At 38.2% G+C, this 26553-nt stretch overlaps 5 protein-coding genes across 5 annotated transcripts; 4 read left to right on the top strand and 1 right to left on the bottom strand.

Moving 5' to 3' along the window:
- The first annotated feature begins 471 nt into the window (after positions 1 to 471).
- LOC6650603 lies at positions 472 to 1188 on the top strand. Its single transcript, XM_047009335.1, has 2 exons — positions 472 to 483; positions 758 to 1188. The coding sequence occupies exons 1-2, from the start codon at positions 472 to 474 to the stop codon at positions 1106 to 1108; spliced, it is 363 nt and encodes a 120-aa protein (XP_046865291.1). The 3' UTR covers positions 1109 to 1188.
- A 3308-nt stretch (positions 1189 to 4496) lies between these two features.
- Positions 4497 to 10128, top strand: LOC111519430. Its single transcript, XM_023180371.2, has 2 exons — positions 4497 to 4769; positions 9822 to 10128. Exon 2 carries the CDS (start codon positions 9832 to 9834, stop codon positions 10084 to 10086), a length of 255 nt encoding a protein of 84 aa, XP_023036139.1. The 5' UTR covers positions 4497 to 4769; positions 9822 to 9831; the 3' UTR covers positions 10087 to 10128.
- On the top strand, positions 6646 to 7164 carry LOC6650602. Its single transcript, XM_002072675.3, has one exon. The coding sequence runs from the start codon at positions 6661 to 6663 to the stop codon at positions 6979 to 6981; it is 321 nt and encodes a 106-aa protein (XP_002072711.1). The 5' UTR covers positions 6646 to 6660; the 3' UTR covers positions 6982 to 7164.
- Positions 10129 to 19307: 9179 nt separating the features above from the next.
- Positions 19308 to 20773, bottom strand: LOC6650599. Its single transcript, XM_023180380.2, has 2 exons — positions 20719 to 20773; positions 19308 to 20353 (listed from the first exon to the last, which is right to left on the bottom strand). Exons 1-2 carry the CDS (start codon positions 20726 to 20728, stop codon positions 19554 to 19556), a joined length of 810 nt encoding a protein of 269 aa, XP_023036148.1. The 5' UTR covers positions 20729 to 20773; the 3' UTR covers positions 19308 to 19553.
- A 3780-nt stretch (positions 20774 to 24553) lies between these two features.
- On the top strand, positions 24554 to 25496 carry LOC6650598. The gene has a single exon (XM_023180381.2). The coding sequence runs from the start codon at positions 24686 to 24688 to the stop codon at positions 25217 to 25219; it is 534 nt and encodes a 177-aa protein (XP_023036149.1). The 5' UTR covers positions 24554 to 24685; the 3' UTR covers positions 25220 to 25496.
- Positions 25497 to 26553: the final 1057 nt, after the last annotated feature.

The raw sequence follows: 26553 nt of genomic DNA, 5'->3' as shown, positions 1-26553 counted from the left end.
TATGTAATTTGTATGGCAGAAAGTGATCTAAATATCCATTAATTTTCGTCGATAAAGTGAACATGCCAATGTCAATTTCTTAGTGGCAATAAAAACTATTTTAAAGTTTGCCTTTTAAATCTTTGCTCGAAGAAACAACCAATGTTGTCGACCAAGTCGGCAATATTTCATTGACGCCCCTTAATTCAAGTAAATGTGGGTCGATGAGTGTGAGTTCACTAGACGAAAATGCATTTGGCATGTCCGGTAAAATTGGCCAAAACGAAGGAAAGCAGCTTTGTTGCTGCAATTTTCTTTCAGTTTTTCGCATTTCTTTTTCTTCCTTCTATTTTCATTTTTTTTTTTTGTTTGCTAAAGTTGAATGAAGTTGCTGGTAAAGCTCATTTCGGACGTATGTCTTCTGGCTTGGCGTTGTCACATTCCGATTGTTGTTCCTTCACTTGCCATTTCTATTTCTATTTCAGCTTAGCCATGGCCAAATGCGTGAGTGGCATGCAATTTGCTGGACGTGGATGTGGTTATTGTTGTTGTTCCAAGAGCAATCATGACCAACAAATCCAACAAATCTCTTGACCTCGGGAGGGGCATTGAACCTCCACCTCCCAGCAGAACTTCCGTTCATATCCACGCTGATAAGAGCCGCAGCACTTGACTGACCGGGCCACTTGAAGTAACTATAAAAGTCTTTGGAGTTGCGTCTAGATAGTCATAGCTTGTCCATCGTCCAAACCATGCAACAGCAAGGTAGGTTTGCCAGTTAATTCAATGCTTGCATTACCTATTACCTGGTCATCTAGTTCTCGTTAGGCTTCTTCTCTACTGCCTATGCCTTTGGTTGCCGAATGTCCGTGGGCAATGTATAGACACCTACGAGCCGGGCTGTCAGCAAAATGTGGAATTGGGATTTCCACAGCGTCACTGCATCGATCCGACGAAGTACTGGATATGTCACAGCCTAGGCAACCAAGCAAAGGCCGATCTGAAGTCCTGCGCTCCGAATACGGGATTTGATCAAGATATAAACACTTGCATTCCATGGATTATTTGGCGCTGGCAGCCATGCGTTGAACCACCTAGTCGCCCAATAGGCTGGCACGGCTGTGATTGATAATATCTTCTGGAACTCTGCACTTAAAGCATTAAACAATAAAGACAAAAGTCACCAAAACGTTCATATGTAATCATTAAATCCTCTACTAAAACTTATATGGAGCTCAAACCTAAATATTGAGACACCAATTTGGAAAAGAAAGAGGCAGAGTTTTGAATTGATTTAAAAAGGCGTGTGCATTGTCTTAAGGGGTTACGCCACCCCTGAGGTCCAAAAAACAGGTGAAAAAAAGAATTATTGCTGTGCGGCCAGTATACAATTTAGAAAAAAACTGTTATTATATACAGATACACAGTACCCTTACTCTAAAGAATATTTTTTGAAAAAAAAAATAAATTTTTAAAACAAAATGGCGGAGATATGGGCCGTCAAGTGCCACCATGATTTCTAAATCCTTGCAGGTGGGGTGTCAAATTTCTCGGCTAGACATCACCCGAAAAATTAAAAAAAAAATCTTGTTATTCAGGAAGGCTATGGCTATCCGCCCACGTAGGATTTTTTTTAAAAAATTTTTTTTGGCAAAATGGCGGCTGTTTGAAAAAAAAACGCCCTTTTTTGAAAAACATTTTTGGCTAAAAAAATTCATAACTTCCAAACAGGACCTTAAATACGTGGGCGGATACCCAACACTGTAAAGAATAGGCGGTAAAAATTTGAGCCAAATCGGTTCAGTAGATTCGGAGATATTTGACACCTCGGTTCAAAAAAAGTAGTTTCGAGAAAAACGCAAAAGAAAAAAATGTAACGCGTCGGGGCCGACTCGGCCGCGCTCACTTCTAAACTCTATAACTTCGGAACTAATTCGAATACCGATATGATGTAAAGCGTAAAAGATTCTTAAAACTATAGAGGATTTTTAGAGCCAAAAAAAAAAAAAATTGTACCCTTGCAGAGGGTATTATGAAATTGGTCATAAAGGATATATATTCTTGATCAGCATGAGAAGCTGAGTCGATATAGCCATGTCCGTCTGACCGTCTGTTGGTGTGTATGCGTTTTACTCAGCCTCAACTTGGTATTTGAGCTACTTACAGGCCGGTTAGAATAAAGTATGAAAATCATCACGATCGTACCAATATATCATGTAGTTCTAGCAGAGACATAGTTGAAAAAATTGGAGTATCCCAATGAAATTTACTAATATGATAGTATTGGATATAAAACCTCAGATCCCAAAGTTTTAATTTGATACTAACAGAACACAAGTTACAGTCAATATAAATCGTTTCAACCGATGCCGGCATCGCTGCTTGCTGCCTACTACGTCATCATGAAATCAACAGAGCACATGCATACACACACAGACGCAACTCTACATGAACTGTATGTATAAAGAAGAAGACAAAATTGTAGTAAAAAGAGTAATAATGTTTTGTTTGTGTATTGATGAATTGAGTTGCAGGGAAAGAAATTTCAAAATGTAAAGTTATTATTGCCAAGGACTGCAAGGGTTATTAACTTCGGCATAGCCGAAGTTAGCTTCTTTGATATTTTAACTTTTAACTTTACAAAGTTTGTATACCCTTTCAAGCTGATTGTTACTCTTTTCTTACCTATAGCCGTCAAAGTAGAAAAACGTTTTATCTAAAAAGTCTAATGTTTGCGAAAGAACGGCCTACAATCTTAGCATAGCAAATAACGAAATTATTGATGAAAGTCACTGTTTACCACCGATTGTTCCTATGGGAGCTATATAATTTAGTCACCCGATCATGATCAAATTTGGCACAGTCAAACAGATAACAGTCAAACAGATATATAAAACTAACGTTTAATTTGAAAGCAATCGCTTCAAAAGTAACGAAGTTATTCATTAAAGTCACTGTTTTTGACCGACCGTTGCTATGGAAGCTTTATATACGGACGGATATGTCTCGTCATGCTGATCTGCAATATACATATATACTTTATATGGTCGGAGATGCTTCCTTCTATGCGTTGCACACTTCTGACCAAAATTAAAATACCTCTTTTGCAAGGGTATGAAAAATAGTGTTTTCGTTCACTTATTTATTTGTAGAAAGCAGGGAAAGGTAAGAAAGCCAGATGTACCTATTTTAAATATTATTGCTCTAGAATCTGAGTCATTTATTTTTCAAACATATTTCTTTTCTAAGCAAACATATTATTTAGCTCCGAATGAAAAGCAATCGCACTTACGAAAGGACATACCACAATACTTTTACCAACTCATCATCGGCCAACTCTGTTCTTTTGGTTTTACCTTATTGCCCTATACAAGACTTAGATAGGATGCGTTAGTGGAATAAATTGGATTGGAAAATTCTTTAAACATTGATTACACTTGATCTGCACGTATTAAATGCAAGACAAGATACTAAATAGCGTACAGTTTTAAATTCATTTTGCAAATTTGTATTTCTCCACTAAAAATTGTCTCAATGTTCATAAGGACGGTTGGGATTTTTCTTACACTTTACTAGTAAGAAGCAATAAATTTGAATTCAATCAAGATTGGGCGAAGCAAACATATAGATTTTTTTTAAAGCGACTCGAAATTAATTAATTAGAGAAACTCGTAAACGGGATGCTGAAAGTTTTGCCGGTTTTGTAAGTTTACTTTGAGTTGTGTTCGACATTTTCAAAATCTTCTTTTTGTGGGTAATAGTTAGTTGGAGGAAATTCGTTCGATCTGGAAGGGAAAGTTAACTTTCCGTGTAGCTTATACCAGAATTGTTTATATTGTCTTATCAGCAGTTTACATCAGCTTATCTGTTATGTCTTAACTAAACAAAGTCAAGAGAAAAATATAGACAGATGTATATAGGGAGTATTTAGTAGCTAAAGATAAGTTATGTGTATCTGTTGTTAAGTGGAAACAGATAAGTGCGGATGTGAATCATGCTAATGACTTGAAACAATTCGCACTTCACACCTGCCTTTACACAGTGTCAAGGTAATGAAACAATTATCAAAAGGTCTAATTTGTTTTTTTTTCTGGCTTTTATTTGAACTTTAGATGCTCTTCATTTACGATTGCCGATTTGAGCTGCCAGCGGCAATTATGATTTCAATTGGTGATTCAGACACGTGCCACGCCCTTCACGCCCCCACGCACCGTCTAGAGCGAGAGAGAGAGAGAGGCAGAGAGAAAGTGTTGGTGGAGTATTTCAAAAGAGTTTAACAAGTTTTTTTAAGGCCATTTTTGTTTTTTGCCAAAGTATTTGCAATAAATCAATATGGCACGATTGGCCCACTGTCAGTAGCATATTGTATATATGCACCCTGTTAACACCCCCATTCCATACATAAGTACAGTGGTATGCAATAGGTTGCACCACTTTCATTTTGATTCATTCTCTCAAACACATTTGCAGGAAGCATTTTATTTCATTTTACAGTTGTCAGTCAAACGCTTTGTCAGTCCAACGAGCACATCAATAAACCGACCCAGAGCCAGAAACATAAAGAGAAGCAGACCCAGACCCATCCTCATCGAGTGGCATCAACAACGAGAACAAGAAAAAAAACATTTCAATCGAAATTTTATTTGCCACTGCCGTTGCGTGTGTGAGCGGTTCGCAAAACGAAAAAATTTGCATGTAAAAGAATTTTTCATTCTGACTGCTAGACAAAATATTAACAACCAGGAACAAAAACAACGGCAAAAAAAACCAAATAAACCAACCCTAAAGAAGTGAGCATAAAAAAATAAGTGTTCGAAATTTCGAAATGAAATTTTACCATACGTGACGTATACGCAATATATTTAATTACATTGAGAAATCGGTGTCATATATTTTTTTCGGTTCTTTTTTCTCAATGTTTTGCATTATTCTGTTTTCTTTTTTTTAAAGTTAAAGTTATCAAAGTCAGGAGATGGCATGAATCAAGAGTAAACAATTTGCCTTAAAAATACAAATGGAAAAAAACGAGTGAAAAAAGACGAAAATTGTAAAAGTTATTCGTTTTTTCTATAATTATATATACATATATGTACATATGTATGTATGTATTTTTGATTAACATAAATTTGATATTTATATGGTTTTGTTTGGTTCTCATCCAAGTTCAATTGCTTCAAGATCAAGTTTACGATACCTTTAGCCAAATCATTCTCAAACTTTTAGAGGGTATCTTGAATTATAAAGACAAAATATATATATATTTCAGATCAGAATTAGTACAAAAGTCTACATGTTCCTATCAGTTTGTATCTATATAAAATTGGATTAAAATCAGGGTCTTGTGTCTAATTTTAAAGACATTTAGGCCCATATTCATGACTAAAATCCGTACCAAAGTCATTCATCTGTCTGTGTCTATATAGAATTTGATTAAAATCAAGGCCTTGAGTTCATCAAATAGTACTTTTAAAAGTTTTCATGATCTTTAAGAACTTCTGTTAATATCACCTTATGTCATTTTTGAAGGGTATCTGTGAATGGAATTCGGTTGTCTTTGCAAAGTAATATAAAGCATTTTTTCTTTTATGTGGTAATGAATGGGTTTATAAATATATTTCTGTGAAAAATCTTGATTGTGATGTTCAATGTCGCATGGTCGCTCACATATTTTCATATAATATTTATAGATATACATACATGTCTCTCGATATATTTCTCTCACGCTATATTTCTCTTCCTCTCTGCCTCAAGTTTTTTAGCTGGGCCAAAAGAGAAAGCAAACGGAAGAGACAAAATGCATACAACAAATTTTGCTGTAGTCATCTGAAAATCTGAAAATACTTAGGAAATGCTACAAATGCCGCATGAATTAACATAAATCACTCGAACAGAGTGCCAGCGAGTGAGTAGACCAAGGAGAAGGATGTTGAATAGAACTGGGGATTTGACTGCCATTGTGTTGCCTGTAGCTTCATTTAATGGCAGACATTAATAACCTGATTTAATTTATGGCCCAAAAACTAACAAAAGCCCACTCTCAGTTTTGCTCCCCATTCTTGGTCTCGTACTCGGTCTCGGTCTCAGTCTCAGCAAAGTGTGCAACAAAAGGCAATGCAGCGCCAATGCAAGGGCAATTACTCAAGTGTGCCAGGACCTAATATGGCTTAAAGCAGTCCAAAAGTCAGCCACGCCCCCACAACGCAATTGAGAACCGTCCCCGGTCTTAAGTCGAGTCCGAGTCAGGTAAAATTTGTTGGCGCAGTCCCAAAAATGCCTTTGAGGCAGTGTTTTGAATTAATTAGCAACGTTGGGCTCGGTTTGTTTGCGGCTTGCCCGGGCTATCTCTGAAAATAATTTACAGCTGCCGTTGTTGATGTCATGAATATGCAAGCAAAACAGCTGATGTGTGTGTGTGTGTGTATGTGTGGGGGCAGCTAACTGTTCCAACGAAGCGTTGGCATAGCCAAACAAACAGGGCCATAAAATGTTTTGCCAAATGGCAAGTACTACAAATGAGACCCGTAAAGCTATACGGAACTTATCTATCTTCATGTTGCCCGAACATCTCAGCTAAGTTCCGCTTGATAAGATTAAGTCGAGTTACTCTCCTCGGACCCCCAGATTTCGCTATAAAAAGAGGAGCACTCGAACCAAAGGTATCAAATCGCAAATTGGAACAACATGAGACATCTGCAACTCTTCGTGCTCGCTCTTCTCCTGGCCCTGTTCAGCCAATCTAGTGCTGCCTCCACAGGAGTGAGCAAACCCACTGGACAGCCAGGTTGTCAGACAGAGGACGAAATCTCCGTGGCCTTCTACCGCCACTTTTACCTCAAGAACTATTATTGGGTATGCGAGACTCAGGGAGTTCCCGCCACACTGGCCGTCTGTCCTGTCCCAAGTGCTTGGTTGGATGATTTGAAGGCCTGTGTGCCGTGGGCTCAATGGTACTGGTCACCCACCGAGCTGCCCCCAAGTGAACCAAACCCTGCGGTAGCCTAAGGGCCTCAAAATAACCTGTTGCTGTAACAATAAAACGACCAAATCGCATAAACTTAATTGGTAACGATAACCCGAAAAGTGAAACATTTTGTGAAGTTCCATTCTGAAATATATGATGGAAATAAGTATATGTATGTGTACGACAATTTTTGGAAAATAAATATATTTCAAATGAGAAAAAAATAACTTTTTTGTAGCTTTTAAATCTAATTAAAAGAAACCAAAAAACAATAACACAAATTCATTCATAAAAATATGGAAAGAAAAAAAATTCTTTATAAGAACAAATATATGTGCGTATTTCATTTTTGGCGAAATTCTAGCCGATATCAATGATTTCAACTAATCTATTTTTGTTTAGTAATTAATATATTGGTGTTTTACTTGAATAACCTTGTTTAGGCGACGGTGTATTGAGTCTACCAATTTCTCCAGAGTGGATTTGCTAATTTTTTCCCACTCAGCGACCCCAGCTTCTTTGAGGTACACTATAGACTCAAATTGACGTCCATTTTGTAAACCTTGGCCAAATGTCTTCAATTAAATTAAGGTCTAGGCTTAAAAACAGCCAATCAAAAAAATGCAATACTATGTGAGGAAAGAAACTCTTTTGTAAATTTTGCCGTGTATGTTGGAGAATACTCCTGTTGAAAAATTTGCAATTTCCGCATTTGTTTTTGTTGGAATAAAGCATATTCGGTACTTTCCGTCATATCCAAAGGGACCCGTCTCCAAAATTGCGTCTGTGACGTGTCTTGACCGTCTAAATTAAATTTTTTCTCATCTGAAAAAGTTACATTTTGGAATTCGTGAGTCCAAACGTCAAACGGGCCTTAAGGTGGCGTGGTAGCAGCTTTGGTACAGGCTCTCGCAAAGCATATGAAATTTCTTTTCAGAAATTATTTGGTTGACCCGTCTCCTAGACACGTTGAGATTCAGATGACTGCAAATTTCGCTGCAGGACATCTCCTTTTTGGCAGCACGACTCCGAAATTCCCGTTTACAGTGTTCTTGCATTTCCGTCGGTTGGCCGGTTTGCTTGATTTTACCATAATTGGTAAAATTTTTGATATGGTGTTGATATGACGATTCAATCAGGAAGCAATTTCTGCAATTGTTTTCCCACTTTCTTTCATGCCAAGAATCAAGCCACGCTTGCCCACGTGTTTTTTGATTACTTACGTTTTTAATTTTAAAATATCAAAGAAGCTAACTTCGGCATAGCCAAATATATATACCCTTGCAGTCCTTGGCAAAAATATTTTTACTTTTTGGAATTTCTTTTCCTGCAACTCAATTCATCAATACACAAACAAAACATTATTACTCTTTTGATGACTGGTAGGCAGCAAGCAGCGCTGCCGTTTCAACCGATTTATATTGACTGTAACTTGTGTTGGAAATTTTGAAATTTTGGGATCTGAGCTTTTATATCCATATTGGTAAATTTCATGGCGATACTCCAATTTCTGCAAAAATTTTTTTTCTAGAACTATATGATATAGTAGTCCGATCCTGATGATTTTCATACCGGGTACTAAAAAGCCCCAAAAAATATTTCATCACGATAGCTCTTAAGATGGCTGAGTAAAACGCATACGCACAGACTGACAGGCGGTCAGACGGACATGGCTATATCGACTTAGCTTCTCATGCTGATCAAGAATATATATACTTTATGGGGTCGGAAACGTCTCGTTCTGTGCGTTACAAACATCTGATTAATTTTATAATACCCTCTGCAAGGGTATAAAAAAAGGTCTGCCAAAGCTTATTTATGTGACCGCAATCGCTGCCAAATACCCACTTATGTCATATGGCACATATGTATGTATATGTATGTACTTCTTTCCTAAGAAAAGTGGTATGATGTCATACAAAACGGTGGTAACGGTACCGCGAATGGTGACGAAAGAAAAATTTGGCAAGAACATTCTTGCAGTAGGCCCAAATACAAAAATTGTATGTACCAAAAAGAATTGTTTGATTAGTTTTAATAGAGATAGAGACAAAAAACTTTGTGCATATACATATGTACATACATATGCCTTTTTCCATGACGTATGTTAAAATTTGTATATAGCCACCGCAGTATGTCTGTCTCTTTCTTATTATTCTCCAATGATCCGATCTGTGAATTGTAACGGACATTCTTTCATTTCTGCTTTACATTCATTTTCTTGCCGCCTGCGCTGCAGCGAATATTCTTATGCATAAGTTTAGTATCTAATAAACCTCTACTTGAATAAGGAATTTACATTCAAGATTACACTTTCGCGGCTATAGGTAAAGCTTCGGCGTGGTGGAGGTCAGCCCCGCCCCTCTGGTTTTTAATCGTCTATATATCCTGATTGAGATTCAGAGTGTTTATTTCAAAAATCGCTGGGCAATGGTGAGCACTTAGGGTTTTAACTGCTTTTAGTACAATCAAGAAAGTTATGTTAGCAAAATCAAATAGAAAACAAAGTTTTTTTTATTTATTTATTTTTGCTTTTTGTTGGATTTGGATTCTTTTTGTCAACTAAAAAAAGCGCAGTTCATAGAAATAACTAAAAATAAAAAATTCGAAAATTTTATCAACGGCTGAATTACGCACGATGAGTTAATTTATATCGAAGCCTATTTCAATTAACTTCGATCAAAATTGCAAATCGGAACAATGGTTTTGACACCTTTTCTTCACGAGTAAAATCTAACAAATAAAAGGAGAATGGTTCGAGTCTGAAGCTAGCTAGCATTGACCAAAGCCCGTATATATTAAGTCTTCTCTACATACATATGTAAATTTATATACATAAATATATCGAATAACGTTCTTTGTCCACTTTATGTCATTTAAGCACTCCACCCATGTCGAGGCCACAACAATTGCGGGACTATAATGGTGAACCTGGCTGCCGCTCGGCCAGCGAACTCAATCAGAGCTATCGCCATTTTTGGGATCCCACAGCTTACTGGCAATGCGGCGCTGACCAAGATCAGCGGGCACAACTCAAACGTTGTCCAGCCAATGAACTGTATTACGATAAGGCCCAACGTTGTGTGAAATGGAAGGATTGGCAATGGACTGAACCACAGGAGCCGCCCACAAAACCGGATAAATAATACGAATTGTCGAAAATTTAATTAAAATGGAATTTCCACTTAGTGTGAGAGTCGCCTAATTTATGCACAGTTCGGGAGCAGCTTGGGGTAGGGGTAGGGGATTGAGGGGGCACATCGCTCGAAACACCAACAAAAATGACATAAGCCGCTTTGAACGAAGCCCTTCAGGGTGGTCTGAGTGTAGGTAGGCAGACAACTGGATGCACTCCATGTTGATGGTGGCAAGGATTTGCCTTTGTTGTTTAATGTCCAGCCAACAGCCGCGACCAGCATATGTGCGACAATTACGGAAAGTGCGTGGGCCGTCATGCCAGTTCCCTCTCATCCCAGCCATTGGTTGGGCAACTTCAGCTCGCTTTTCTGTTTGTTTGGGCAATTTGGAATATTGTGATTATGCAAAAATTTCCCTGCGCTTATAAGATTTAACTTTGTTGTCTGTATTCATAATTTTTAATTACCTCATGCTTTGTGTATAAATTAACAAAAAAGCAAGAATACTATGTACCCTGAATTCGCTTGCTAATATCGAGGCTTACTTTTTTGGTAAGAATTCATAATAAGGTGCTAATAGCCCTAAAATCAATGCCAAATTTAAGCCAGAGCTCTCGTTTTTAGTAACGGACGACTGGTGAAACCACAAACCGCGATTATAAGAATTAACTCGATTTTGGTATGTGTCAAGAAAATTCAAACTTAATAACAAAAACATATTTTCTTGACAAGCACGACATGACGAGTTCATATAGCCATGTCCGTCTGTTCCAATCACTCTCACAACCTCAATTTTGGACTTGCTTGAAAAAAATTTGATTTTTAGGCTATTTACTGCCATCGAATGATAAAGTATGAAAATTATTGGGTTCGGACCAAAAGTCTCAAGGAGAAAGACACAGACAAGTCTTAATGATACAACGACACCAAAAACATATTGGAAGAAAATGTTTTTTTTTTTTTGTTTGTTCGACTATCTCTACCAAAAGCGATTTAGATAGTATAGCATGTTATGCACCAATCCCATGATTAAATCTGATCGGCTGCACACAAGCTGCAAAAAATATTCATATGTGCAGGCCGATCATTGTTTTTCAAGTTGATAGAGAGAGGGTCAGAGACTTGAAGAGAAGTTTTTACGTAGCAAAGTTCGAAGCTGAAACAAAGGTTATGACTTTTCACCAAAATTTCATTAAAACCAGAGGGCCGGGGCTAACTTCGACCGCGTCAAAGTTTGTATACCCTTGCAACTTTTTTGGTAACTTTACCCTTACTTATAGCCATCAAAGTGGAAAAACGTTTTATCTAAAAAGGCTAAAGTTTGCGAAAGAACGGCCAACAATCTTTGCATAGGAAATAACGAAGATATTGATCAAAGTCACTGTTTTCCACCGATCGATCCTATGGGAGCTATATGATATAGTAACCCGATATTTATCAAATTCGGCACAGTCATTAACAGATATACTAAACTAACAAATATTTAATTTAAAAGCAATCGCGTCAAAAGTAACGAAGTTATTGAAGAAAGTCACTGTTTTCGACAGATCGTTCCTATGGGAGCTATATGATATAGTCACCTGATCTTGATCAAATTCGGCAAAGTCGTTTATATGTATAACAAACTCACCAATATTAAATTTCACGACAATAGCTCAGAAAATAAGGAAGTTATTGAGAAAAGTCACTGTTCGTGACTTTGTCGTTTGTATGGGAGCTATATGATATAGTGATCCGATCCGGCTGAATCCGAGATAAGCAACGCCTGCAGTATATACAAGCCTACATGCAATTTCAGCTCTGTAGCTCCAACGGTCTAGGAGGAGTTTGCGTTGATCCAGACGGACGGACCGACATGGCTATTTGAACTCGTCTCGTCGTGCTGATCAAAAATATATATACTTTATATGGTCGGAAATGCTTCCTTCTATGCGTTGCACACTTCTGACCAAAATTAATATACCCTTTTTGCAAGGGTATAAAAACAAAATTTATTTTTTAGTCTTACAAACCTGCGAGCGTAATTTCAATACGCCAACATTAAAATTGTAGTATATGCCAACATTTTCGACATCTGGACCAGTGTGCATCGGCTCTGTAAGCATGGGTGAAAGTCCCCCTTCAGTATAAGGTTGTACAAGTGTTAAGCAAAGTGTCCCTTCTCTACCGTCCGTTTCCTTAGAACAGATAAAAATCCTCCAGCTTTTTCGACAGTTTTGTAACAACTGATGAAAATATAACTGACTTACCGTCAACATAGTAACGCATAGGCGGATTGTAAGGAAACATATTTCATCTACCAGAAGTCTTGAGTTAAGTCTGGTTTTCAATCGGGTAATTTTGAAGCCCATGCTTGCAAGAAATTACTATTTTGCTTTTGAGCAGTAGTAATTAGGTTAGTTAGTGGCAAAATTTTTGTCTGATTACTGTTTTAGCAGTAATTGTTTACATTATAGCTTACTTTTCCAACTTGTAAACGATTGCTTTGTGGCTTCCTACTTCAGATACAATACTCACGGTGTGTAATTACACTTTTATCTACTGTAATCTAAGATTTAAGTAAACTCTCTGTGAAAAGCATTCACGAGCGGACAAAAGTAAAATATGTAAGTTTTAATCAACAAATGTTTGGGACTGGAAACGACAATGTGTACCAAGTAAGTAACTTCATCACGAAATTGCGGCTGGGGTTTATGAGTAATTTATTTGAAGAAATGTGTGATTCGTCCTTCCTGCTAAATGGAGGAAATGGAGCTGGAAATGTATTTTCCCATTGTAAACTACATTTGCTTGAGCCTCAATTACCCCATTGACAATATTATCGAATAATGCTTTTCCACACTGTCATTCACGGATTAAATTGTAAGTGTGTTCTGTGTACGGAAAACTGTTTTTCTAGGCCAATTTTCTAAGGTGATTCCTTGAAGCAGCTGCACCAAAGTATCGAAATATTTAGTTTCTCTTTTATATATATTTTTTTTTGGGTGGGTTCGAGTCCCACAATTTGATATACACAAATCGATTTACTTGCGCATGCAAATAACTTTATTTGTTTAGTGGGTGGCACACAAAAGACATGGCCAAAGTAGACTGAGAGATGCGGAAGGAGACGCCGAAGACGCCAAAGCAAAAGCAAGAGGAGCACAAAAAAGGGAAGAATAAAAAAATGTTAACAAAAAGTCGACAGACGGAGAGAGAGAGGCGGACGTTTGGTTGGGTGTTGGCTTGACTGAGCAGCTCAGCAGCAAACAAATTTGCATAAATCGCAGTTGGTAGCACACAACACAGTCTCGCACACACATACATGTCCTTATTCACACCCATGCATCGACAACGCCATCGACACGAAGTGAAAGGCGCAAAGACTAAGTGCATGCTTAAGTGTTTTCTTTTCTATTTACGTGCGACGTTGGACTGAGCAGCCAAGTGTCGTTTGTTTGCTCTGTTGCGGCTTGTTCTCAACCTTCTCATCAGACCCACTACTACACCCACTACTAGCAATACTCCCTCTGGCAACACCATTCGCCCTCTTTCTCTCGTGCATATGTATGGAAATCAAGGTAAACAGAAATCTGTTACAGCATGATACCATTACAATGACATGCGATGGGCGACTGACGACTGGCGGAGACGGCGAGGACACGCCCACAAGAAAACAGAACTAGATACTTATACACGTGTCCCATATTGACTGCTATATGTTATACAAATGAGATATAGATATTGGATGCCACACCATTGCAACAACAACATCAGCCACAACAACAACAAGAACAATGTCCTGGAGTGATGGCGGCTAAACGAAGCAAACGAGTTGAGTAGAAAAGCAGAAAGGACGCATCTAACGAGGGCTGTCGCACAAACTTTTAGAAAAGATTTGTCCCCAAATATAAGTTCTACTGTCACCTGATTTCGTTTTATAAAGCTAAAGGACATTCCCCAATCCAGAATTTCACTGTCAGTAATTAAAAAGGTTATAATTGTATTTAGATTTAAAATCTAAAGAATTCACATAAAAGATATTTGGAACTAACTTTTCATTTAACTACTTCAAAATAAAATTGGAATATGTCGAAATTCCGAGTATAATTCTGGTTGAGTTTTTTTCTTTTTAACAAGAATTTTTATTTTTCGGATCCGTTATTAGACCTTCTTACTTCAGGCAGACAACTCCTTGAAAAACTAATTCCATGAAAATTTAAATTTTCGTTTGTTGTTGTTTTTCAACCGAATTGAAGACGTGTCTAGAATAATCGGAAGGCGGGAAATTTACCTTTTTCTTTTTTACTCACCGTTTTCCATATGTTCGCGGAGGGCTGGTTTTAAGCACTTGGTTTAAATATACCTAAAATCGTATTATCCAGACAAAGTCGAAAAAATTGGTGTGTCCGTTTCAGTGAATTCAGTGAAATAAATGTCCATAATCAGTCTGAAGCATTGTTACAAAATATAAATATTGTTACAAAAATTGTAGCACAGATCATCAATATCGAATGTTATGAAATGAAATGATGTCTAAAATGAAAAAATTAAAACATTAAAAAGAAGTTTGCATATGTTGTCAGTTTTCACTACCATATCTTAAATTAATTGATTTTGTATTTTTTTACATTTTAATGGTTTTTTATCGTAGTTTCAGAGCACATCGTAATAGGACAGAGCTGTTTAGGAACATAAATTGACCATATAAGCGGATCGACACAATTTACCTAAATTCGATATGGCATTCGGTACTTCTCCAGGCTAGAAACCCAAAATAATTGTCTGGCCGTCAAACTGCTGGACAACAGGACGCAAATTAGACATCTGAACAGACGTCACCCACTAGACCTGCCATTTAGACCAAAAACGCACTGACGATTCCACCCCCATTTCATGACTACTTTTCACAATATTAGCTTATTGACCATTTAATATGGAAAGCAAATAAAAACCAGAGGGCCGGGGCTAACGTTGACCGCGTCATATTTTCCATACCCTTGCAAGTATTTTGTGTAAAAAAATTTTGCGAAAAAACGGCTTAGGAAATAAGGAAGATATTGATCAAAGTCACTGTTTACCACTGATTGTTCCTATGGGAGCTATTTGATATAGTCGCCCGATCTTAATCAAATTTGGCACAGTTGGTTGTTAGTTAATTCATAAGTATTTAATTTCACGACAATAGCTCAGAACACAACGAAGTTATTGAGAAAAGTCAATGTTCGTGACTTTGACGTTTGTATGGGAGCTATATGATATAGTGATCCGATCCGGCTGAATCCAAGATATACAAACTGTGCAGTATATACAAGCATACATGCAAAACTTCAGCTCTTTCGCTCTTACGGTCTAGGAGGAGATCGCGTCGATCCAGACGGACGGACGGACGGACGGATTTGCAAAAAAGGATTCACTCTACAATTGGCAGATAAGATAGAAACATAATTATGATCTGGCATTACGACTCAACTTTTAATGCCAAATTTTCTTAAAAACCTTTTCAAGTCATATTCAAAAATTCATCTTTTAAGTGTATATCCCGTTTCATTAGATTTTATCCGATGCACTGTCAAAAGTTTCGGACATTTTGGATACAAACTCGTGCCCAAGTCAACAATTCAGCTAACTGCCAACATTATTTTTTTAACAACTTAGTCAACAGGTTGGCTGTGAGGATAACTGGAGTTTATTGAATATGCCTTCTCTTTGCTGGTTCTACGCTTTGAGTAAAACTTTAGTGCCAGCCCTTCTATGAACAGATGCATAGATATGTATGTATCAATAGTAACTGGCATCTATAGGCATGGTCATGGACATGGGCACGGATACGGATTGTTTGACATGCGGCAAGCATTGGCAAGATGGAGTGAGGTTGGACTGGATAGGTCTGCCTTTTACGTAACTAAATGCCAATGGCCCAAAGGGGTAAACTGTGAAAGGTAGAGGCGGCAAAAGAGACATATATGTGAGTGTCCATTCTGAAGCCTATCGAATGACCTGGATGGAGTAACAGAATGTGAGTGATGACTAACAACGAATTCAAACAATACAAAAGAGAAAATAAACTGAAGAAAATCTAAAATAGAAGAGCACGACTCAATGAAAAGACAAAGATAGACTATTAAATGATGAAAACAATTTTCAAAAAAGTATTCTTTAAGAATGTTCCGCAAAAAGAAGAAACACTTTGTCGATGCTTGAAACTGAAAAGTCATTGGCCATACTGAATACACCTTCAAAACAGCCTTAACCGCAGCAGAAATAGCAACAATTAAGGGGCGAAGGCAACAACAACAACAACAACCACAAACAACAACAAAATAACAACAACAACGAAATGCAATAACTGAACTCAAATTCTCGAAATGTGGCGGAAATTGAAATCGAAGGCGTTGAAGTGATTTCGTCTCGCAAAAATTCAATTGAAATGGCAAGACCCACAGTAAATTGTCAGACGATTGGAGAAAGGGCGCGTTTTGCTCACGTTACCCCGCATCGCCCGCTAACTCAGAATTGAATTCGCTTTGCTTTTCCCTTGAACTCCTTATTGTGGTAAGGCTTTGGGTTATGTGGCTTGGCTAGATGATGGTTGCACAATTTTTCCGCTGCATGCAATTTTAATGCGATTTTGGATTTGATTTGTAACCAAAAAATAATCCAAACAAACTTTTTCCCAGCACAAAGTGGTGCTGCTGTTGTTGTACTTGTTGTTGTCGCTTGTTAAGTGCAAATATAAATTCAACGGCGCCATAAACTACAACTGGGAAGCCGTGATGGTGGCAGCAGTAGCTGCCTGATGGGGGTATGGGTTTAGAGAAAGGGGAGCAAATATTTATTTGTTGGAGCACAGAAATTTTATGCTGCATGCTTTCATGCCCCGTTGCAACACAATGTAGCGCCAACCCAATGGAGTGGCGGGGGACTGTGGCGCATAAAACCTTCCGTTGCCATTCGAGTGGAAAAGTTTAAGCCAACTTTGTGCCACCCCAGACACCCCAGCACCCACCAGTCGCTTTGCCATCATTCGAGTCGTTGCTTCACAAACAATTCAAGCGAAAAAATGCGCGCTCTGAAAAATCATTTAACAGCAAACAAAATCCTGCGAATGGGTAAGTGTGGGCGATGGGAAAGGCGCCCGGGTCTGGTCACCGTTTGTGTAGCAGTTGTCACCACTCGAGCGGTGGCAGTTTCCTTGGCATTTGATGTCTAAGAATGCCAATTATGGCCGCTCGAGCGGTAGCAGTAATAATAAAAGAACCAAATATTGTTGCATACTTTTATGCGCATTGCGTATGCGCCCTAATGTACAAGGCAGAAGCACACGAAACTTAATTAAAGTAACAACCGGATGTCAACGACTTGGCCAAAAAAAAGGAAACTGCAATGGTTCAAAGTTCACAGCACTTGAAATAACTTTGGGCGAAACTTGAAGAGCAGACCAGAAGCCAAAGTCAGTCGAGGCAGGCCGCAAAGCAATTGTAAACTCAATTAAATCTAAGCACCGCTGTGACAGCGCTCTGTCCCTGTTTTGCTCTTCTTTGGTGTACTATTTCTTTCTCGCTCTCTCTCTCTTTCTCTTGTTATTTTTGGCTTCTTCTTTTTTGTCGGGTTTTGCTGTGTTGATAACATACGAGACAATTGTGACTTTAAAAATCCCTTTTCCGCAATTTTTGCACACAGAAACTTGTGCAGGATTAATGGTCCGAAAGGCTCAGCTAGCCAAGCAATTAAAATGCAACAACAACTGGGAACAGAAGCACCATCAGACGCAGCAGCTGCATGGCTCCATCGCACCGAGGTGGCCTGAAGTGGGCGGAAATGGAGCAGAAAGATTGCCATGACTTTGGAGCGTTTGAAAATTCGCATGTGTGACGGAACCGAGCCAGATATAGCCACGCCACTATTAAAGAGGCTGCCACAGCAGGAGGCAACAGCATCAGCATCAGTTAGTCGCCTCATGGGAGGTCAGACCTAGTACACAACCACAGTCTCCCTATCTCTCTCTCGCACCTATACACACACACACACACACACACACATACATACATTCGCTCCTTGTTGTATTGTACAGTTTTTGTCCGCAATAGCCAAAGACAAATAATGCAATTTCCTGACTAACTCATTTGGCTGGACTCGCTGGAGATCGAGTTGCAGTTTGAGGCAGGGCCCTCCTGCCGTCTCGTGTCACTGACACTTTGCCCCGCCATGCATGTGTGTATTTGGGTGTGTTTTGTGAGTGTGTGTGTGTGTCTGTGATGTGATTTTCTACTCGGACATTTATTACCTTGGCCAAAAGGGAAAAGCAGGATGCTTGCAAACCGGTCGTGACTATAGTTAGTATTGCTAAAAAGAAAGAAAGTACAAAATACACATGCCAAATCTAATGGAGTGGAAAAAATGGAGGAACGAATTAACTGTGATAATCGAGGCAGAAAAAAAAACTGATAACTGTGGCGATTCGCAAAAGAAGAGAAGTTAGGAAAGAAGAAGCATACCAAAGCTGCTAACTAATTGTTTTTATTACCCATATATACTTATATACCTATATACTTATAAACATACATACATATGTGTAGCTTATCAATGTCTCAATGCGGATCGTATATTTAAAGAATAAGTTGGTAATGAAAAAGAGGAATATATTTGTATCAGAAATGGTAATTTGCAGAGAATAAACCTTTTAATGATGGTAGCTTCAATAGCCTAGGACACAATTACAAATCAAGCTCTTGAATCACATACAATTGTTTGCTTTATTTAAAAGAATTCCCTTTCTCCACCAACCTTTCTATTGAAAGAGTCAACTGACTTCATGACCTAAATATGCACATAGAAGCTACATGGAAAGCTAATGCGGTTTTAGTATCAAACTTTAAACTCATTTTTCACTCGGATAGAGCTCAAAGCAGGTAGTTGTTGACAGTCACGCAGTCACAATACAGTCGAAAACAGGGCAGGAAGTAAGTAAGGCACTCAATACCCTTTCAAATGGTGTCCATGTTCGGTTGCTGAGAGTCAGATGGCTCGCATCTTGCCTTTCACCTCGGTGCCTGGCCCTGTAATTTGTCCAATTCGTGTTGCTTGCAGTTTGCTTTGCGCAAAACTTTGTGGTGACAATTGTTTTGCGGTGTTGTTGTGCAAACTCACATACCCATATGATAAAATACATATACGTAACATTCATTGTGCTATGTGCTATATCCTGTGCTCTGCAATGTATTCTTGAAAAATATCTTGCTGCAATGTAGTTTTGGTTTTTGTCCACATGAAAGGGACCTAAAAAAGATTTATGTACATTTTATTGGGATCTTGTTTTCAGTTATAGTTTATGAAAATGGTCGGACAATCGGTGCTCCTTATCTTATCAGCATGGATCAATTATTTTTCAATCAATCAATTTGAATCTTGATAAGGTGTAACTGGTGGAAAAAATGATTATAATTAAAACGCACAGTTGGGCTATGGACATAATTATTTAAAAGATAACGGCCACTTTACTGGGGACAATCACGCACTTTGCGCCATTCGGCCCATGTGAAACATCCGAGATAACCGTCCTGGTTGGCGAATGCCTTGTCTTCAGTGCAGGTTAACTCCGTGGCACTGGCACCCTCCTTGGGGCATAGGTAGAAATTGGTCAGGGTTTCGCAGACTTGCGGTTGCTTCAGGTTTTCACCCTCGCATTCTGGAGCAGTTGCATCCAAGTTCACACAATTTGGGTTCATATCGGCACCGGGAATGCATCCGGAAACAGTTGCATTATTCACATAGTAGTAGCCCTTGTCGCATTCATCTTCAAGTACTTCATTGTCCTCACAAAAATAGAAATAGCGTATATCTTCATCGCCCCACATTTCGGAATCAGATAGACAGACAGCCTTGCTAGTGGTAGTGCTGACCGTCGATGCCTCAGTGGATGCTTTAGTGGATGCTTCGGTGGATGCTTCAGAGGATGCTTCGGAGGATGCTAAGGTTGATGCTTCAGAGGATGCAGCTGAAGATGATTCAGTGGGTGCGTCCGTAGATGAGGAATCTTCTGTGGAGCCGACACTTACAGAGCTCGTCGATTCATCGGAATTGGTTGAACCACTGCCTTCGGTGGTTGCTTCACTCTCCGCTTTGGTTGTTCCACTACTGGCGGTACTTGTCACATCGGCCAAAGTAGAAGACGATTCTTCACTACTTGCAAGGGTACTAGCCACGGTGCTGGACGACACTGCTTCGGAGGTTTCATCTTGGGCATATACATTGGGAGCATTACCCAAAACCAACAGGCCAAGACATAACAGCAATGCTACAAAATCAAAAACATATTACAAATGTTATTCTTGGTAAAAGTTTCCAATTTAAATTTTACAATTATTTCAGTTCATGACGGAAGATAAGCAATAAAAAGATTGGTCTACTAACTTACACTTAAACACTTAAACCGAGTTTCTAAGAAAACCAAGGGAAGAACTTTGATAGGTTAAGTGCTTAAACGTCAAGGATTTGGAAAATTTTTGTTTGCTTTATATAACTATATATGTAGTTCTTCACGTCTGATAAGTTAGTTTTCTAAATTTCCACTTTTCACAATCTAAAATTATTCCTTATGAAAGGATTGATTATCCTTATAAAATCCAGAAGGTATTGCCATTTTATTTATTGTATTTATACCTATTTTCATGATGAATTCTTCAACTTTTATTATTGAATTTCACTCTTTTTACAATCGAAAAATCGACAATTGACTAAATTGTCTTGCGTCAAGCGCCATGGTTTTTATTACATTTTTTCCCCATACTATAATCTTGAGCACTTATCATTGCCGATTAATTGTCATTGGCTTGTTGACTAGCGACTCATGGTTTATGATGAGCCGCAAATGATGTATACGCAGAGTTGGTCAGTTATCGGTTAAATTCCTGACTCAATTTCCCCATTGATTCGTTGTCTGTCCCTCTGTTATCTGTCCCTCTCAAGTGGCCAGAATAATTGTATTTAATGAGCATTTTCCAAGAATCAAGACTGAAATCTATCGACGAAAAACATTAAAGAGTGCTATCTATGTATGCAGGAGAGATTGTGCTTGTATAATATTTCAGTTATTTCAGTTAGAGCATTTGTCTTGGCTGCAAAAAGTTTTAATTGAATTCCAATGCCAACCGCATGCATTGATGGCAAGCCTATTGGAATTTATGTCGATTATGTTGTCAACTTTTGCTGCGCTTCTCACGAAGTTTGCCTATTTAAACTTGGCGCTCGCGTAAATAGACTGCGAATATTGCGTGGCAGCCATCTTGCACCAAAGTAAGAAAGTTCAATTGACAACGTGACTTAACAACAAAGAGCCATCCAGCCAGCCAGCCATCTGCTGACGAAGTTTTTTCAGCTTACCGGGCAGGGGTCGCGGACCCAAAAGTGACTACTGCTTCTTTCTGTTAGACACAGCAGATGAGGTCTCTCTCCCCTTTAAGCCATATCAATTAGAAGTTTTGAGAGCTGTTGTGCCTGTACCTTATTGCACAGGTGTAGAGTGTGGAGTTCGGAGTTTCCGTGTGCTTTATGTAATTAAATTTTGTCTGATTAGAATATCAACGAATATCAATCAGCCACCGTTTCAAAAGTCAATTAATTTTGATACTCTTGCTCAGATAGGACAAAGCTGCACAAATAGTTATTCCAAGTTCGTCTGAATCATCAACGTTTACTAGTCTTACAATAAAGCTAGAAAAGCTTTTTTCGATAAACATCTTTCATTGATTTTTAGCCAACAGCCAATAGCTTTTGTACTTAGTAACTTTTATACCGTTACCGTTATTTTAAATGTTTTTTGTTTTTTGGGTATTGGTACATATGTACATACATATTGCAAATTTTACACCTGCAAAAAGCAATAGATTCTTAGATGAGCATCAATACATGACTTGTTTTCCTTTTTGTCAAATTAAAATAACTGATTAACTTAAAAAAGTTACTACAATGCCAAAAGCGGAGAATGAGGGGAAGAAGTATATATAGTCTAGTGAAAAAGAAAAATTTATGGTAAGGCATTCAGTCTCCTTAACAAATGTTCCTCGAATACGACTGCCTGAAGAAGTACATACTACCCACACGAAGAAGGAGAGTAAGAATATGGTGGCAATACATTTGTGAAACATTGTTAAACTAAATTGGTTATTTAATATTCGTTTAATTTGAAATATTTAAAAGCTTGCCTTAATGGGCAGTACAAACGGGTAATCAGGCTGTTTCTAAAACTTTTTCATGGACTACCAAATTCCAACTTCAGTGGACTTGAAAAGTAAAAGTTTATATTCTTCACATAGTCAATTCGGCATCCTATACGTTCATGAAAATGTCACGATTGCTATTATGATAAGTTGGAGATTCAGACTATAAATACGAATTGAAGTCGTTGGGAGAATTCGAATAAACTGTTCAGAACAATATAGACTTTCATTTAAATCAAAATTTACTACTTTTAATGAATACGTCGAATTTCAGGAAGATCGGATGATTAAATCATATACATAGGTGTCATAATTTTGGACACACAAATCTTTTGTCTCTAACACGATTATCACTGAAAAACAAGACAAGGCTATTCGAACTTTAACATTGCCGAAGGTAGCCAGGAATTCTTGTTAGAAATAAACATTATCACATTACAGGAGATTGTTACAAAAGATCAGTATGACTTGGTCCAGTACTCGACTAAAATATAATTTTTGAAGGCGACTAAAAATGGCTTTCGTTTGGCAAACCTCAAAATGCAGAATACTCCCAAATTTAATTGAGGAAATAATAAGGTCTGAGTTTAAAGAAAATATTAATAGCGGACGTTGACGATACTATGCGCAGTACGTTCAAGTGGCCCCTACCACACCAGGACAAAGCCTGTTACGCGCGAGCCCAAGCAGATAACTGCCCACCTCCCACCCGACCGACTGAGGGGTGCAGCCGTATAACGCACGGCACGAATCGCGTGGACAAAATACACAGTAGAAAAGACAGACAAACAAATAATACTATAGCTATCTATTAACTAAATGGGATAGGATAGATGTTTTAAGCATATTAATAGAAAACTCTGAGCCGATTACAGGGGATAGAAGATTGTAATCAGAGCAGAGGACCCTAAAAGGTTCATGCATAGCATAGTTAGAAGAACAACGACTAAGGGTTAAAGGTATTAAAGGATGTCTACTCCGTCTACATGGTACCGACAGATTCACCTGAGCTAATAACCCAGGCGAGTTGATATCACCAATTAGGAGCTTGTGAATAAAAATGACACCAAGCATAATTCTACGGTTAGCTAGGGACGGAAGGTTAATCAAGAGAAGTCTACTAGAATACGAAGGCAAATTGACATTGCGATCCCAGCTTAAGCCACGAAGAGCAAATAGCAAGAACTGCTTTTGAACGGATTCTAGTCTAATCTGGTGCGACTCATATTGAGGTGACCAAATGCAAGATCCATACTCTAAAATAGGACGGACAAGCGAAGTAAAAAGAACTTTAGTTGTATAGGGGTCATCAAATTCTTTTGACCATCTTTTAATGAAACCCAGGACACTCATGGCCTTTGCGACCGTGGTGGAAATATGGGTGTTAAAATTTAATTTATGGTCCAAAGGTACGCCCAAATCATTCATATTATTTAGACGTTCTAAAGGGCTGTTGTTTAGAAAATAAGTGACCAGTTGAGGAGAGTTACGAAAAAAAGTCATTACCTTACATTTGGTAGTGTTAAGATTTAGTAGATTAAAGTGGCACCAGGATTGAAAGTTTTTAAGATCAGCTTGTAGCCGACTAAATGAATCTGTATCTTTATAAGTAAGAAAAAATATATGAGGTATTACAGGTGATTGGCGATTAAACTTTTAGTACCTTATACCAGCCTAGTAAACATTTCAACAGAAATTCGAATCTAAATATACATATGCCATTATTGTTATCATTTAAAAATCTTCATTTTAAAACTAAGGTTTAAAATTGTCTTAAATTTTGTAATTCTGAAAAAGTAGAACTTGTAGAACTTGATTTTGTGTTGTATTTTTTTTAAATTCCAATTTGATTTCCTTTCGGAAAAGAGACTTGCTCAGCTATTTTGAATAAACATTGATACACACATGTCACGTACCTTGGACGTATACACAGATAGAATAAAAGTGTAAAAGTCGTTGCGTATCTAATCAACTGGTGCACTATGTATTGTATGGGTGAGGGACTACGTCATGAGTTTATTTCAAGCCCAAAATTGCCCAATCCCCCAATGAAAAATGACAGTAAAAATAGCATTGATAACGCTGTTCAGACAACATCGGGCAACATCGACAACATGGAAATGGACTAGTCATTACAAACGAACATGGGTATAAAAACGGAAGACAACGCCACCGACATCAATCAGTTGATTTTTGGTGTTGGTTGATGCACAAACAAATAAACTCAAAGACAGAGACAAAGAGCATATAAATTTATTAACGTTCGCAGCTTTTGGCCAAATGATGAAAACATTGCAAAAGGCATAAAAATAATAACAATAACCTGAATGTGTTGTGCGTTGTGTGTGTAAACGAGACAGAAATAAAGAAAGAGAGACAAAGAGAGAGAGAGAGAGAGAGACAGTTTCGTGATGAAATTATTTATGAAAAATAAATGCAATATATTGCTGTTGATGTGGCTGTGGGAGGTCCAAGTTCCGTTGCTGGTCCTGGGCCAAGCATCCGTTATGGACACGGCCACGAATGCAACATGCAAACATGCCACGGACATGTGGGGAGATCCAAATCCCAACATATTCTACGTCTGTGCTGTGGTAGACGAAAAGCAAACGCCACTGCAGCTGCACTGCCCGCAGGGACGTGGATTTTTCAATGGCCTCGGCTATTTGGGTTGCCTGCCCTATGACCACTGGCCAGCCTGTCGTCCAACTGTGGAACAGACAAACGTTCAGCTGGCGGCTGGCTGTGATAACCAGTCCCAGGCCGAGACCCAGCCGTGGCCCACACAGGATCCCAATCAATTCTACATGTGCCCGGGCATTGCGGCCGTACCGTTGTTACTCAGCTGTGCGCCAGGAAAGGGTTTTGTGGCCACAATGGCAACTGTGGGCTGTGCGGATTGGTCAGTTTGGCGACGTCAGATGCAATGCGAGGAGTTCTACTGAGAGGCATTAACTCAAAATGTTGAATAATAATAACCATGGCGACATTGGCATTCACCCACAGTGTGTGTACATGGGCATTTTCATTGGATTTTTTCATCTTGTTTCATTTAATTAGAATTAATCTATGTCAGACAATAAGATGGGTGATATAATCTCATTGATTAGTAAGTGTCGTATTAAACTAATTTTAGTAAACAGAACTAACAAATTTACAATTATATCTACAAACAAAAATTTTTCAATTTAAAAGTTAATTAATTTGTTCCCAACTGATTAGAGTGTGTTTACGAATAAACAGTTGAGTCATTGATTATCAGAATTGAAATACTAATTGTCTTAGGATCGATAACTCATACAATGATCGTATTCAAGCATCGAGGATAGGTTGTTAAATAATACGAAGAAAATTGAAAACAGTCTGACTATTTCATATTTTCTATTTTGCTAAACATATAAATTGGACCATACAATTTGAGAATGCAATTTTTGGCTATTTGGCTAATAACCATCCATAGGGATCTACTTTGTGTAATCTTAGGGTTTTGTTTGTTGACTTTTTATGTGTGTGAGAATTTAAGTCTCTTTGACTGAACTGTCTGTTATTTACCTTTTTAATACTTTGTCCCTTCATATGATGAACCATAAAAGTTGATAGCAGGTACGAGTGTGAAGATGTCTGTGCATCCACCTGCAGATGGCATAAAAAAGTAGAGGAAAAAGAACAAACAAAAGCACAAATACGGCGAATTTGATCGGAAATTACATTTTGCTTTGACCGTGTCCAGCAGCAGGAAATTACTGTCATTGGTCCCCGTTGAAGCTTTAATAAATCTTCAATTTGCGCATTTCGCAGTTTTTCGTTCTCTTCTTTCCTTACTTTTTTTGCCAGGCCATTAATCAATGGCCCAAAGGCAAAGGTAAGGCAACAACATCACGTATACGTTCTCGTATAATTTTAATTGCAACTGAAATACTCGTGAACTGTTTAGGATTTGTTTCAAGAGCAGGGGATGGGAGCGAGAGTTTTAATTAAATGTTTTTCCGCTGCTCTCAGCAGAAATCAATGGAGCCAACTTCTTATTTATTACGTATCGTATGACCCGTATCCTCGCCAGAAGTTTTATCAATGTTTGCAATCAGCGTAAAATTAATTAACATTAACCAATTGGTAACTGAGCAGCAAAAGCTGAAAATGAAAACGCTGGTGGCACAAGCTTGAGTAGAGTTCAGTCAAGTTGACGCATTGCTCCTTGGCAATTAGATTTTTTTTTCAACCTGAGCCTCTACCCAATGACTATTTTTGGAACTTTTCTCGCACATTCATAGACTCTATG

This window comes from Drosophila willistoni, chromosome 3R, assembly GCF_018902025.1.
Source record: "Drosophila willistoni isolate 14030-0811.24 chromosome 3R, UCI_dwil_1.1, whole genome shotgun sequence".
In the NCBI taxonomy this organism is placed as follows: domain Eukaryota; kingdom Metazoa; phylum Arthropoda; class Insecta; order Diptera; family Drosophilidae; genus Drosophila; species Drosophila willistoni.
The sequence above is the reverse complement of the archived record's forward strand: the minus strand, read 5'-3'. Positions and strand labels throughout refer to the sequence as shown.